Raw genomic sequence first — 15,668 nt, 5'->3', positions numbered from 1 at the left:
CAGGTGTTGTGGCGGGTGCCTGTAGTCCCAGCTACTGGGGAGGCTGAGGCAAGAGAATCGCCTAAGCCCAGGAGTTAGAGGTTGCTGTGAGCTGTCTAACACCATGGCACTCTACTGAGGATGATAAAGTGAGATTCTGTCTCTACCAAAAAAAAAAAGTGAATGACTGCATTTTCACAAAAATATCAAGATTTGGGGCCCAGCACAGTGGCTCATGCCTATAATCCTAGCACTCTGGGAGGCCAAGGCGGGTGGATTGTCTGAGCTCACAGTTTGAAGACTAGCCTGAGCAAGAGCAAGACTCCGCCTCTAAAAATAGCTGAGCATTGTGGCAGGCACCTGTAGTCCCAGCCACTTGGGAAGCTGAGGCAAGAGGATCACTGGACCCTAAGAGTTTGACGTTGCTGTGAGCTGGGACACCACAGCACTCTATCAAGGGCCAAAAAGTGAGACTCTATCTCCAAAGGAAAAAAAAAGTTCCACCAACAGAGACAACAAATATTTTCTGGGTTAAAAAACAAAAACAAAAAAACCCCTCAACATCAGAGTTCACTGGGTTGAAAATAATGAGGTAAAAAACATCCCTGTTGGGTGGTGCCTGTGGCTCAGTGGGTACTCAGTCGCCTGTCCCATATATCAAGGGTGGTGGGTTAGAACCCGGCCCCAGCCAAACTGCAGCAACAACAACAACAAAAAAATTCCTGTTCAGGGTTGACGCCTGTAGCTCAGCGCATACACCAGAGCTGGTAGGTTCCAAAACAGCCCGGGGCTGCCAAACAACAATGACAACTACAACAAAAAACAATAGCCAGGCATTGTGGCTGGGGCCTGTAGTCCCAGCTACTTGTGAGGCTGAGGCAAGAGAATTAATTGCCTAAGCCCAAGAGTTGGAGGCTGCTGTGAGCTGTGAGGCTACGGCACTCTACTGAGGGCAAAATAGTGAGACTCTGTCTCAAATAAATAAATAAATAAATAAAATAGAAGAAAGTCTATGAGAACCTCGTCCCAAACTTGAGATAGAAGAAGGGTCTGTTTTATAAACAGATCCCTAAAAGTAGTTAATCATTTAAAAAAATGATGGGATCAGTCTTTGGCCAAAGAGTGGTTAAAAGGTGGAAACAGGGCACCTATAGGCCCAGCTACTCGGGAGGCTGAGGCAAGAGAATCGCCTAAACCCAAGAGCTAGAGGTTGCTCTGAGCTGTGATGCTACAGCACTCTACCAAGGCTGACAAACTGAGACTCTGTCTCTAAAAAAAAAAAATAAATAAATAAAAATAAAAGGTGAAAACAAGCTGAACACCAGGTCAAACGTCCACCTGGAAACACTGGTGGAGTCAAACATGTTTAATTAATGCCCATAGGGTTGAAACATCCCTCAGGTACAGATCAAAACAGGCCACCAAGTCACCCCTGGGTGACCTGGGTGGGGGGCCCGCCATGCTCACCTGGAAGACCTCGGCACTGGTCCTCTCATGCTGCCGCCCCAGCTCCTCCAGCTGCCCCTCCAGCCGGGCCACGTCAGCCTGCAGAGCGCCCACTATACGCTCATGCTCTGAGAGTGCCACACTGCCTACACGCTCACGTTCCAGCTCTGCCCGAAGTCGGGCCGCCTCCTTGCCTGTGGCCACCACCTCCTGCTCCAGACTGGCTGCCCGGCCACGCAGTTCAAGGGCCTCCTCCTGCAGCCGGAGGTGCTCAGAGGCTGGCACGACAGACTGGCGGAGGGCCTCGGAAGCCTCGCGCAGCTCTGCCAGCCCCCTCCGGGCCTCCTCGCAGGCTGCGGCCAGCTCAGCGGCCCGGGCCTCAGCTGCATCCCGTTTGCGGCCCAGCTCAGCAGCTGCAGCCCGTTGTTGCTCCCCTGTGGCAGTGGCTGTGGCCAGCTGCTCCCGTAGTGCCGCCAGCTCCCGGCTCTGCTCCAGCCGCACCTCCTCCCGCCGAGCCAGCTCTGCCCGCAGGCCCCGGGCCTCCTCCTCGGCCAGCAGCCGGCCAGCCCGGGCCTCGTCGAGCCAGGCTGTGGCCGCCTCCAGTTCCCGTAGGCGAGCGTCCCGATCTCGGAGATCCTCCCGGGCCTGCTCCAGGGCCGCCCGCAGCTGGGACACATCGCTACCGCTGCCTCCGCTGGTCCCGCTGTTCTTGGCCTCACGCATCCACTCCCGCAGCCGGCCCGCCTCCGCCTCCGCAGCCTCGCACTTTCCACGGGCTGCCTCCAGCTCCGTGGCCGCCTCCCGCTCCCGCTGCCGGAGCGCCTCCTCCAAGCCACGAATCCTGGTCTCCAGCTCTGCTTGCAGCTTTTCCGAGGCCTCAGCAGCACCAGGGTGAAGGACAGGGCTAGCAGAAACTCCCTGGGCTGTGGCCTCTACCCCCATGTTCCCTGCATCTGTGGCTTCTACTCCCAGGACATCCGCATCTGTGGACCTAGAGTCTGCGGCCTCCATGTTTGTGGTCTCTGTAGGTGTGAGCTCTGCCTCCCCAGGACCCTCTCCATTGGTCTGCATGTCTGGCTTTTCTGCTTTTGTATTTGTGGCCTCCACTCCAGTGGCCTCAGCTCCCATGGTCTTAGTTTCAGTGTTTTCTTCCCCTTCTGTAGCCTTCATTTCTATGACCTCAGTCCCATTGGATTTTGTTTCTGTGGCCTTGATTCCCACAGATGCAGCTTCCAAAGTCCTGACTTTTGTGATTTCAACTCCTGCAGTCTCCTCATCTGTCTCCTCAGTTCCATTAACTTTGGTTTCCAGAGTTGCAAAGCCATTTAGCTCCAAGTCTGTTGGCCCGTTTTTGGTGGTAGTGGTTCCTATACTCTTGCCCTCCCCACAGGCTGCCTCTTCTTCCCCAAAGACCTCTCGTGCCTCCAGTTGCCTCAGCGCCTGCAGGGCCTCCGCATGCTGCTTGCGCAGCTGGTCAAACTCAGCCCGGAGAGAGTCATACAGGGCTAGAGGGATGACCTCAGCAGAGCCATTCAACTCCATCTGCATCTCGTCTTTCTCAAAGTTCTCCAAGATCTAGGCAGGGGAGGCAGTCGGGATGAGTTTGAAGTGGACATAGGGGCACAAGGCAGCCTCCCCACCTTTCCTGCCCACCCCAATCCTCAGCTCCTCAGATCTGTCCCCTGGCCTGTCCCACCTGAACCTTCTCCATGAGTTCCTGGTTCTGTCTGGTGAGAGCAGCCACCTGCTCTTGCAGGGAGGCCAAGCACTCCTGGGCTGATTGGCTTAGCCGCCTGGACAGCAGCATCTCGGCCCCTGGAGGGGAACATAGAGTCAGGACCCAGGGTCCCAGCCCCAGCAGACACAGGAGCTGGGGTCAACAGTGGTGGATCAGGGCACCCAGGAAAGGCTCCGGCAAATGGGATAAAAAAACAGCTGAGCGCAAATTCCCTCCCAGCTTTAAATTCTCCCACACCTGTAGGTCAAATCTCTGTCTCCTAGGGCCCTGGGGACAAGGTGTGTGGGGGTGTAGGTGGGTGTGGACGGGAATGGCAGCTCACCTGGGAAGTAAGGCACCTCACCCTCCTCATCTTGCAGTGTGGACACATCATAGCTGGTGTTCTCCCGTTCATTCTAAGGGTGAGCAGCAGAGTCTGACTTGGGGTCCTGCTCCCCTTCCCTGTATGTCCCCCACTCAAGACTCCAGAGTGGTCTGAGCTGTTCCTAAGTATCAGACTAGCTGTGTTTGGCCTACATGTATTTGCTGAGTGCCTACTATGTCTTCCACCCACTTTTAACAGGGTTATTTGGTTTTTTGGCTATCGATTTGCAGGACTTGTTTTTCATATATTTTGGATGTTAAACCTGTATCAGATATATGGCATTTTCCTGCATCCCCCAATTTCCTGGTATATCTGGAGTGAGCATTTCTCCAGGGGAGGGGAGCCTGGTGCAGGGTGTGGTTATGTGTGCTTGTCTGTGCAAGAGTGGGTGCCCACACTATCCATCCACTCCACACGCAGATGGCTTGGTGCAGGTATAGTTGTGATTATAGGTGTGCATGTTGTTTTGTGGGTGTGTGCCGTAGTCTCTCTTTTCCTGTGTTTGTGTTCTTGTGGTTATGTGTAATTACATGCTTGTGTTTTGTTTTATTTTATTGCCCAGGCTGGTCTCAAACTCCTGGCCTCAATCCTCCTGTCTTGGCCTCCCAAAGTGCTGGGGTTATAGGCATGAGTCACAGTGCCAGGCCATACTTATGTTTTAGTCTGTTGTTGTGTGTATAGATTGTTTTGAATGTGTCCATGCTTATGTGTGTGTATGAATATGGTTGTAAGTATATGTTTATGTAATTATGTGTTTCGAGATGCTCTGTGTGCATGTACATATAGGCATGTTGTCTGTGGGTGTGATTGCATGAGAAAGGTTTGTCTGGCATACGTGTGCACACAAAGGTATGATGTATGCGTGTGTGAGATGATGTGTTCACAGATATGCTTCTTATGCACTTGTAAACTGTTCCTTTGTGAGTGTGCTCACTGTTGTTTGTGTACAACCTTGTGTGGAGCATGGTTGCCCATCTCTGCACATAAATGTGTTTGGAGAAGTGTCCAGTATATGTGTGTATATTTGTGAATTTGCCTCTCAGTGTGATTGCGGGTTCGTGTGTCTATTGTGCACACATGCATACATGTGACACTGTGTACTGGGGTGGTTATCATGCCACTGCAGCAGAAGTTCCTCTCTCTTCACCCTCTGCCTGGCCTCTGCTCCTACCTCCAGGAGGGATAGCCGGCTCTGCAAACTTTCCACCTCACGACCCAGGCTCTCTTTCTCCTCTTGTTTCTCTGCCAGCAGCTGCTGCAGCTCTTGCACCTGGGATCAGGCAGTGGCAGCTCAGCCAGCTCCCAAGGGACATGCTGGACACATGGAGGCTGGCCCTGACCCCGCTTTCTGCCTACCTGCCTCTCCAGGCTGTGCAGGGAGCTGGCTTCCCCCTCTGGTGGCTGAAGGGGAGAAGAGGGGACAAAAGTTCAGACCTGGACAAGGGCCCCTTGTCCTACTACCTGCTTTGCAGTCTCCATTCAACCCCCAGATGTCCCTACTGCCCACTCACCACTCACTCATGCCACATGGATTTATTGAGCACCACTGTGTGCTAGACATGATTCTGCTTGCCCACCATTACTAAGTATTAACTGAGTGTCTACTGTGTACCAAGCATCATTCTGCCTGCTCACTCCTTACCGAGTACTTACTGAGTGCCTTCTGTGTGCTATACACCATTCTGTTCACTCATTCACACAATAAGGTTTTTTTTTGGTTTTGTTTTTTTGTCTTTTTTTGAGATAGAGTCTCACTATGTCACCCTCAGTAGAGTTGCCATGGTGTCATAGCACACAGCAACCTCAAACTCTTGGGCTTGAGCAATCTCTTGCCTCAGCCTCCCAAGTAGCTGGGCCTATAGGTGCTCAACACAATGATTGGCTAGTTTTTCTATTTTTAGTAAAGACAGGGTCTCACTCTTCCTCAGGTTGGTTGTTTTGTTTTAACAAAAACAGAGTCTTATCCTGTCGCCCAGTCTGGAGTGCAGTTCACTACAGCTTCAAACTCTTGGGTACAAGTGATCCTCCTGCCTCAGCTTCCCAAGTAGCTATAACTATAGGTACCTGCCACTGTACCTGAACTCATTCAAGTTTTTTTTTTTTGAGATGGAGCCTCAAGCTATCCCCCTGGGTAGAGTGCCATGGCATCACGCTCACAGCAACCTCCAACTCCTGGGCTCAAGCGAGTCTCCTGCCTCAGCCTCCCAAGTAGCTGGGACTACAGGCGCCCGCCACAACACCTGGTCATTTTTTTGGTTGCAGCCATCATTGTTGCTTGGCGGGCCCGGGCTGGGGATATGAACCCGCCATCTTAGGTGTATGTGACTGACGCCTTAGCCGCTTGAGCCACAGGTGCCGAGCCTCAAGTTTTTACCAAATGTCAACTTTGGGGCAGACCGTTTTTTGGCCACTAATTCATTCATTCACTCACTCACTTGAATATTCCTTCATCCAATACATATTTATCAAGCATCTAATGTGAGCCAGGCACGGACAACCATGCCTGTCCTCACAGGCTTATATGAATGGGCAGATATGAATAAAATATATGCACATGCAATAGCAGTGCACTGAAAATGGAAATAAAGAGAACTAGGGAGTGGGTATATAATTATAATTTGAAATGAAGTAGATGGGGGGGCTGGTCTTTGACAAGGGGCCTATTGTTTAAAGTAGGTGAGAGAGGGATGCATTGGGACATCTGAGGAAAGAGCAAAGAACACAGCCCATGCAAAGGCTCTGGGGCAGGTTGGCCATGTGGTTGGCCATGTTGGAGGCCAAGCAGGGAGGCCCATGTGTCTGGAGCAGAGTGAGGAGGGAGAGCAGGAAGGTTGTTGGAAAGGTAGGGGAAGACTTTGCCCCACCCATGCCTGGGGCTAAGCCTCTAACCTCTTGCTTCCTTCGTTCCTTGTGCTGTTCCAGGCCCCGGATCTTCTGTAGGAGGCGGCCCCTCTCCTGCCGCAGCCTCACAATCTCTTCATAGGCATCTCGATCATCCTGTTCCCCTCCCCACCCACCACCTTTAGAAGAGGCCCAGAGGTACCCCATTCTGTGTCTGAGCCAGCACTCCTATTCCCCTACCTGAGGGCTTCTCATTCCACCACCACCCCCAGGCCAGGGCATCTCACCGGCATAGGGATGCTGGCAGGAGGTTGGGGCGCCTTCCGCTTCTTGGGAGCCCCTCGCTTTTCATGGCTAGACACAGAGTTCTGGGGGTGGGGAGTGGGGACAGAGTGAAGGGAGCCCATGGAAGCCACACCAGCTTCCCACCCACCCAAATAAACCAATCCAGCTAGCTCCCCTGACTTCCTGTGAAGCCTGAGTGAGTCCCTGCCTTCTGGTCCTTCATCCCTGAGAGTTCCAGATCTTATGCTTATCTTATGCTTTACTCTCTGCCTCCTTTTTTGCCTCAGTACTTTCCCCAATTAAACAAGATCACTCATAAGTTTTATTTTTCCGTCCCTGTGGAGCTGAGATGCTATAGAACTGGGAGAGGGGAAGAGACAAGACCAGTTCCTTCCCTGACAGCCCCATCCCCATGATTTGGCCCCTCCACTCTCACCCTCCGGTGTTCCCACCCATTCTGGGAGTTATGTTGTACACGATGATGCCACTAGCATATCCTGGAGATAGCAGCCTTTCCAAACAGATTTTCCCAGGTATAACTCTGGGAAAGGAATCCACCTCATCCTTCTCTTCTCACAGAGCTTAGGGAAAGGGGGAAGTTGTTGTGTGTGGGGTGGACTCACTCACTGCATAAGGATCCATACCTGAGATGATGCTTCGCCAGAGTCATCCTCTAGGAGGGCAGGGAACAGAGGGAAGCAGTCAGGTACTCTATTCCCAGCCCTAGGAAGGGCAGTGTGGGCCCAGGGGACATGCAGGGGGCTCCCAATTCCTTAAGAAACAAGACTTTCAAAGTATAAATCCACTACTTGGGCAGAATCTTGAAAGGAGGGACTTTGATTGAAACTCTCAAAGATGCTGGGTGCAGTGCTATAATCCTAGCACTCTGGAAGACTGAGGCAGGAGGATCACTTGAGCTGAGGAGTTCAAAACCAGCCTGAGTAAGAGTGAGACTCAGTCTCTACTAAAAATAGAAAATTTAGTCAAGCATGTGTGCCTGTAGTCCCAGTCACTCAGGAGGCTGAGGCAAGAGGATCATTTAAACCCGAGAGTTTGAAGTTGCTATGAACCAGGCTGATGCCATGGCATTCTAGCCTGGGCAACAAAGAGAGAACACAAAAGCATCTCAGTGACATGGTCAGTGGGGCTGCCAATTCTTAGGAGAGCCAAAGGAGACCCAAGAAAGCAGAGCAGACCACCCGACTGCTCCGAGTAGGATCAGTGAGCCCTGGAACCTTCTAGAATGCAGCAAATAGTGGGTACCTTGAAACTATTCACACTAGGGAAAGAAGGAGTTGACAAAAAACCGCCTAGGAGAAGATGGAGGTGGAGGGTGGGGTGTGCACATACCACTGGGTGCGGAGGGGCGCTGAGCTGCCTCCTGCAGGAGATGTAGGATGAGTTTGTCCCCTGCCAGGGCACCATAGTGTGCTGCATCCTGCCCCAGTGTGTCAGTGATGCCTGGCTGGGCCCCACCCTGAAGCAGCACCTCTACGGTTTCAGGGCTAGCCCCTTCACAGGCCAGCATCAGGGCCGTCCTATGAGGGAAGAGGGCTACTGAGAAGGTGAGAACATCCCCCAAAACCCAGGTCCTTCTCAACACCCAGGCCAGGTTGGGGAGAGAAGACCAACTAGATTCCACCCACACACACTCAGAGAGATAAGAAACTTGCCCAAGGTCATACAGTACCTGATGGACCAACTGGGAGGGGAGATGCATACCTGCCCTGCAGGTCCTGGTCATTTGCAGAAGCCCCCTGCTGTAGGAGGAGGCGGCACAGATCTGTGTGACACATCTGAGCTGCTATTATGAGGGGTGTTGAACCTGACTGGTAGGGAGGTGGAGAAATGAGATGGCATGAGAAGCTGACCCTGTGTCCCAAACTTTCTTACCCTTGCAAAAGGATACTTGGGGGGCTGCCACTTGGTGGCAGTGTACCTCAAATGTGGTATCTTTCCCAAAAGGATCCTATAAGCTCACCCGATCTCGGGGGTTCAGATGTGCCTTGAAAGAGCAGAGCATCTCTGAGCAGGAGAGACAGCCACCAGCCACTGGAAAAGAAAAAAGGAGGAAGAATGGAGGTAGTGATGATCTGCTGTGGTTCCCTCTTAAAGTGAAAGTTTTCACTGATTTTCATGTATTTCATCTTTTTCATTCAACCAGCATTTGTAGTGTACCTAATGTGTGTCAATCCCTCATCAGCAAGTGTTAATGTTTACCAAAGGAATCGGACTTCAGCTGGGGTTGGGCAGGTTTCTTGGGGTTTGATCTCAGTTCTGAGTTCTGAAGGTAACAGGGGCTGGCAAGAGTATACCAAGTACAGGTTACTTCCTGGACAAAGGGACAGAAGTGGGGAAGAGCTTGGTGAAGTTAAGGAAGTGGAAGGAGAGCCTCAAAGAACCTCAAAGAAGGAAGAAGGACTTCATGTGAGCAGTCACTGGAGGTCATCAAGCACAAGACCTTTGGATTCTTACACAAAGGTGACAGAGCCAAGAAAGAATTTTAAGCAGGTAAGTGGCATCATCTATTTGCATTTTAGGAGATCTCTCCCACTTTTGTGTGGACAGGGCTCCAGGGTGGATGCAAGGAAGCTACACAGGGGAGACAAGAGCCCAGCCTCTGGAATCCCTGTGTTTGAATTCTAGCATGTTAAGGCGCATTCTGATTAAATACAAGAATGCATTTTGCATATGGAGTTTTGTTTGCTGCTGCATCTACTACACTTAGAATGATGACTGACACATAGTAAGTACTCAGTAAGTATTCACTGAACAAAAAACCCCCAGAGCTGCCATAGTGTGACCAGAGGCCCTACTACCACTAGGTGGCAGTGTACTCCAACGGAAGAGAATTCAAACCCAATTTTACTGTGTGTTTCCCAAAGAACTGACGTTTCTTGAGGGGGAAGGAATTTGGGTTTGATGAGTATGAGGGTGCTGGATGCCTGAACCTTTGGCCTTCCTGAAAGCCCCTAAGAGTTCCTCAAAAAATTATACTCGGCTCGGCGCCTGTGGTTCAAGCAGCTAAGGCGCCAGCCACATAACCTGAGCTGGCGGGTTCAAATCCAGCCCAGGTCCACCAAACAACAATGACGGCACAACCAAAAAATAGCCGGTTGTGGCAGGCGCCTAGTCCCAGCTACTTGGAAGGTGGAGACAGGAGAATCGCTTGAGCCCAGGAGTTGGAGGTTGCTGTGAGCTGTGATGCCACAGCACTGTACCCAGGGTGACAGCTTGAGGCTCTGTCTCAAAAAAAAAAAAAAAAAACGGAAATTAAATTCTGGGGACCTTCCCTGCCCCCAGAAAGGCCTGGAGTTCAGATAGACTGTGGTTTGGAGTCAGATGACCTGGATACCCTAAAACTTACTTGCAGTGGACAAGTGACAGAGCCTCATGTAGCCCCATCTGTCCAATGGGCTAAGGGTCTAAGGCTCAATGGATGGGGCACAGGATGCGCCCCAGTACCTAGCACACAGTAGGTAATAAAAAGAGAAAGAAGCAAGGCTCACAGCAGGTCTCCAGGGCCTTGAGTAGAAGAGCCCCTAACCCCAGCATCCTCTGGACCATAGTGGGCAGGGCAGGACAGGGCTGCACCCACCTGCATGGTGCAAGGCAGTCCACCCACTGCTGTCCACAACATCCACCACACAGGAGGCCTGAGGAGGGGACAAGGTATTTGAGGCAGAGTTATCCCTCCTCCTAGCCTGATTTTTCTAGGACTACCTCATCTGCCCCTGGGCTCTGTTGCCTCTTTCCCACTCCCACCTGCCTGCCCTGTGGTGCCCTACTCTTCACAGATCCCCAAGTGACTCTGATTTCATGAGAATTGGTGAGAAAGAGGGAATAGTTGAGAGTTGGGAAGCAGCTGGGAGCTTACATAGTAGCTGGGAGCTCTGAGCTTCCTAAGGTTTGGGGAGAAAGGGAGCTCAGAAAGTATCCAGTACTTGAGAGTATGCATATATCTTAGGTGGGAGAAATATCTGGATGCTTGGAAAGTAAAAGGGGATTTGGAGTAAAAGGGAAGAAGGACTACTTGGATTCATGGAGCATCTAGGGTTTCAGGGAATTCCTGGAACTCAGGATTAGGAGCCAATGGAGTATCTGGGGCTCAGGGAGTATATGAGACAAGAAAGGAAATGACCTGCAGCAGTTGTTTCAAGCACTGTGGGTGCCCATACTTGGCAGCTAGATGGAGAGCATTGTAACCTGAAAGAGAGAAAAGATTTACTAGAGCCCCAAATACTCAAGGAACTCCCACCTGCTTCCCAAACTCATGTCAACTGTTTGTAATGAGTTTCTCTGTGTCTAGCAAGTCCCCAAACTCCAGGGTACTTCTCAAAGCCACACTACTTCCTGTGCCAGAGACCCTCCAAGACAATGCCATCTCAGCCATACTCCATACCCACCTACTCAACAGGTCCTATTTTTCAGCAATTCCTCCTGTCCTTAGCTATTCTCTATAGTCAACTATTCCAAAGCTCCAGCTCTGTCCCTCACAATGCACAGTTGTTCTATATGTCCCTGATAATCCATACACCCTTACTGTTCTACATGCCAAGCATATCCCTGTTTGAAGCTCTACAAATTCCCAGCAACTTCTTACCCACTATGCCTAGGTATGTATTGCCCCAAAGTTTCAAACAAAGCGGTGTCCCCATGCCTAGTTGCTCCCTGAGTCCCAACTACTCACTTTGGCCATGCATTTTATCTCAGGTATTCCCATAAGTCCCCTGTTAAGTCATATATCCAGATTCCTTTTTTGCCCCAGCCACTCCCTGAACACCAGCTACTCCCATAAACCCAGCTTCTCCCCCAAACTCCATGTACTTCCCTACTTCAGATACTACTTTGATCTCAGATATTTCCACATCCCAGATGCACCTCAAGTCCCAGTTCCTCCCATGATTCCAGTTATCCCCAAGCCCCAGGTTGCTCCTTTACCTTAGTCACTTTTTCAGAAACTTCCCCAAGCCCCAGCTACTTCCTTGTTCCAGCTACTTTCTCTAACTCAAGTACTCTACTAGTTCTAGTGACTCCACATCCACAAGTTATCAACCCACCTTATTTGGTAGCAACCACAGTTTCTGTCCTTGGGCACCACAGCCTAACAATGCCCCCTGTGCCTCCTTGGAGGCAGTGGAGGAACAGAGAAGGTAGCTCCCTTTTTCAGCAGGAAACACTGAGGCCCTGCTTCAGGTCCTGGCTGGACCTTCTGTCTAGACACCTGGTTTGAGTTCCTCCGTCCCTTCCCAGCCCCCCAGGGACCCACTGGCAATACCTGCCCCATCTGTGCTCATAACATTGGCACCATGAGCCAGCATCACCTCCAGACAGTTGCCTGCGCCCCTCATAGCTGCCAGGTGGAACCTGGAGGTCAGAGGTCAGAGGTCAGTCACAGGGTAGCCTCCCCTCAGCCATGCCACCCCCAAGGTGTTGGCACTCACGCAGACTTGCCCTCAGGGTCCAGCTTCGTGGGCACTAGCCCCTTACGGGAGATGAGGGTGGCCACCCGTGCTGCATCGTTGTTCTCCACAGCTTGCAGCAGCCGCTCATCACTTTTGCCCCAGTCTTGACTCTGTGGGGTACACCCAGTAGTGCATGGGGCAGGGTCGGCTGCTGCCCCTCCCCCTGGCAGGGCTCTGGGCTCTTACCTCCCGCCCCTGGGCACTTGCCTGGCGCCTGCCTCTGACTGCTGGCTTCGGGATGGGGCAGGGACCGCAGGGCGGGCAGGAGCTGAGGTCAGCAGGGCTAAGCCGCAGCTGGGAGGGCAGGTGGTCCTGGATGGGGGGGGCCTCAGACAGAGCCCCGCAAGCCTGTACCCCCCAGAATCTGCCCCCTGGCTGATCACCCCAATTCCTCCCAAAAAACCAGCATCAGCACCATGCCATTAAACCATCCCTTGAGCAGGTTCCAGCATCTATTTCCAGCAAGTTGACCCTATACCAAGACCCAAACTCTTTCCTTAGTGAAAAGCCACATTTGCAACATCACCCACATCCAACTGATCCTTTTCCAAAATACCCTCCACATTCTCCCTAACTGAACCCCTAAAAGGTCCCTCTGAATGTAACTCAGAACCACTTTCTGCCATCTGTCGCCCCAAATTGCAAGTCTGTTCCCCATAAACTGAAGCCCAAAATGCTTTCCAAAATGTCTCCACCAAATCCCTGAAATGTTCTCCAGAACCATCTTCCACTGACCCCAAAAATCCCTCAAATGCTTTCCAAAACTGTTCTCCAAGTGGCGCTGTCTCTTCTCAGAAATGGCCCCCCCAAAATAGTCTCCGACTTGTGCCCCATGTCTCTGAAATGTTTTTCTAAAACTCTCCCCCAAAATGCCCTCTAAATTCTCCTAAATGTCCCCAATCTGTCTCAAAACTGTTTCCCCAAAGGTCTCATCCATCACTCTCCAAGCTGTCCTCAACCTCAACCTCCCTCTCCCGCCCCTCTATCTGGAGTTTGGGGAACGGGCGAGCCCTGCGGGGCTGAGGGTGGGGAGGTAAGAGGAGGGACCCGCGCCCCGCCGGCCCCCAGCCCCTTCTCGGGCCCTACCGCGAAAGAGGTGGCCGCGCATAGACACAGTTGCTTCATGGCGGCGGGGCTGCCGGGCTCTGAGCGGCAACTGGCCGGAGGGGCACGGCGCGGGGGCCCGCAGGGAGGGGAATGAGAGCCCCCGAGCTCCGCCCCTAGACCAGCCGGGCACCACCCCCTCCCCCGCCTTCTCCCCCCACCCCGGCAAAATAAAGGGAGCCCCGGGGCTGGGCTCTGGGGGAGGGGCCGCCGCCCTAGTCCCACTTGACCTTGTCGCCAACCCTGCACGCGGCCAGCCTTTTCTCCTAGAGACCCTCTGCAGCTGCGGTCTCTGCCTTCTGAAAGCAGGGTGGGGCCAAGCAGAGGTCTCCCAGCTCCGACCCTGGCATTCTAAGCCGCTTATTGCCGCTGGGCCATGCTGCTGTTCACCCATTCACTCGTTCTTTCGTTCGTCCTTCATTCGTTCTCTCATTTATTCTTTCCTACATTTGTTCATTTACTCATTATTTGTTTGCCCATTCATTCACTCATTTATTAGCTTACTCCTTCCTTCACTCATTCATTTGCTTACCCTTTCATTCATTCACTCGTTCATTCATTGCTCATCCTTTCATTCATTCACTCATTCATTTGTTCATCCATTCCTTCATTCACTCGTTCATTCTTTTGCTCATGGGGTAGAAGGGAGCTCTGGGATCAGACAAACCTGAATCTGAATCCAGGGCCCCACCCCCACCTTTCCTACCTATGTGCCTGGGCCCAGATCCTTACCTCCTCTGTGGTGCACTTTTCTCCTCTGCAAAATGGGCTTCATAATAAATAGTTCCTACCACAGAGGGTTACCTGGAAGCTGCAGAGAGATAACTATATTCGAAGCACTTGGCTGACCAATGCCTGGAAAACTTGTGACTCTCAGTTCATCAAAGAAAAATCTACCTGGGCCCAGGGCCCAGCTCTGACACTCCCCTGTGTGTTCACTTACTGCCCCTTGCAGTTGTCTGTGTCCCTGCAGGGTCCTCAGTGGTTGGAACAGCATCTGGCACACAGCAGATGCTTAACAAATGTGTTATCAGATGAACATTTGGGGCTGATTCCTTCATGCATTAAACATTGATTGAGTGCCTACTGGATCCCAGGCACTGTTCTCAGGTCTGAAGGCACAGCAGGGAGCACAGCCAAGATCCCCAGTGGCCTGTGGCATTTGCCACAGCCAAGATCCCCAGTGGCCTGTGGTATTTTAGAAGGGGCCTTGGGCCCTGGGGATATGGACACCAAGTGATGGGTGGATGGGGGTGGGAAGAATCCAAGAAGGGGGCAAGCCAGGTAGCAATAGGGGTGAGGGTGGGCAGGACTCAGGGAGTGAGATGTAGACTTCGGATGATGGGTCTTCAGAGGACCTGTTCACCTCCAACTCAGGGTCTTGGAGAGGGAGCCTCTTGAAGTCAGAGATGCTCAGTTGAGTTCAAACCCCATTCGGTGTTGAGGGGCCTGGTGGGTGTCCATGAGAGATGCTAGTTGGTGGCTGAACCATGGGGTGATGGCTCAGAAAAGAGATAAGGACTGCTATGGAGGTGACTCAAGGGTGCAGGACTGAGCAGCAGAGCCCCAATATTTAAAGGTCGGACAGAGGAAGCAGTGCCGGCAAAGAGGAAGGAGGAGGGATGTCCCAAAAGGGAGGAGAAACCAGGAGTGTGTAGCATCAGGGTAGCCAGAGCAGTTAGTTCCAAGAGATGGGACCATCCACTCTGTTGACATGCTGCATATTCACAAAAAGCAGATGTGGGGGGAAGTTGGGATTATAGGAGAGAGAAAGTATGTGAGAAGAAACCTGAATTTAACAACAACACAGCACACAGGTGGCAGGGGAGTTAAAACCAGTTTGGTTATTTCATATCTGAAGTAATGATCGTGGGCCAGTCACTTCCCCTCTCTGGGCCTCTATTTCTCAACTGCTTAAATGAAATAGATAATGGAATAGCACCATAGAGCCGGGTTTTCCCCTGAGGCATTGTTGACATTTGAGGTCAGGCCATTCTCTGGAGCTGGGGGCCATCATGGGCACTACAGGGTGCTTAACAGTGTCCCTGGCCTCCATTCACTCCATGCCAGGATCACCCCTGAGTTATGACCACCAAAAATGTCCTAGATGTTGCCAAGTGTCCTCTCCACGGACACTACTGGCGTAGAGCTGATCTGATTATTCTTAGACACTTTTGGCCAGAAAGACGGAAAGGCAGGGCCAGAGGCAGGTAAATAGAGACCTTGATGTAGAGATCCTCTCTACTATCGCTTTGGGGCTAGGTATGAGTCCTCCAGGCTTGTCCAGAGAAGAAACTTAAAGGTATCTCTCAGTTTAGGACTTAAATTTCTTTTTTTTTGTTTTTTGTTTTTTGTTTTTTTTTTTGAGACAGAGCCTCAAGCTGTCCCCCTGGGTAGAGTGCCATGGCATTACAGCTCACAGCAACCTCCAACTCCTGGGCTCAAG

At 51.8% G+C, this 15,668-nt stretch overlaps 1 protein-coding gene across 1 annotated transcript in view; it reads right to left on the bottom strand.

The window, feature by feature from the left end:
- Positions 1–15,668, bottom strand: part of ANKRD24 (ankyrin repeat domain 24) — a 31,910-nt gene that overhangs the window by 8,095 nt on the left and 8,147 nt on the right. Inside the window, exons 3-18 of the mRNA XM_012804592.2 lie at positions 13,205–13,274; positions 12,098–12,269; positions 11,932–12,020; positions 10,795–10,859; positions 10,252–10,309; positions 8,635–8,705; positions 8,376–8,482; positions 8,004–8,191; positions 7,298–7,326; positions 6,656–6,736; positions 6,417–6,524; positions 4,884–4,928; positions 4,699–4,797; positions 3,486–3,558; positions 3,122–3,240; positions 1,447–3,000 (exon numbers count right to left, since the gene is read on the bottom strand). Coding sequence (XP_012660046.2) covers positions 1,447–3,000; positions 3,122–3,240; positions 3,486–3,558; positions 4,699–4,797; positions 4,884–4,928; positions 6,417–6,524; positions 6,656–6,736; positions 7,298–7,326; positions 8,004–8,191; positions 8,376–8,482; positions 8,635–8,705; positions 10,252–10,309; positions 10,795–10,859; positions 11,932–12,020; positions 12,098–12,269; positions 13,205–13,274 — 2,928 coding nt within the window. The remainder of the gene's footprint in view (positions 1–1,446; positions 3,001–3,121; positions 3,241–3,485; positions 3,559–4,698; positions 4,798–4,883; positions 4,929–6,416; positions 6,525–6,655; positions 6,737–7,297; positions 7,327–8,003; positions 8,192–8,375; positions 8,483–8,634; positions 8,706–10,251; positions 10,310–10,794; positions 10,860–11,931; positions 12,021–12,097; positions 12,270–13,204; positions 13,275–15,668) is intronic.

Source organism: Otolemur garnettii, unplaced genomic scaffold (genome assembly GCF_000181295.1).
Source record: "Otolemur garnettii isolate 467f Iridium unplaced genomic scaffold, OtoGar3 scaffold00029, whole genome shotgun sequence".
NCBI lineage: Eukaryota > Metazoa > Chordata > Mammalia > Primates > Galagidae > Otolemur > Otolemur garnettii.
The sequence above is the reverse complement of the archived record's forward strand: the minus strand, read 5'-3'. Positions and strand labels throughout refer to the sequence as shown.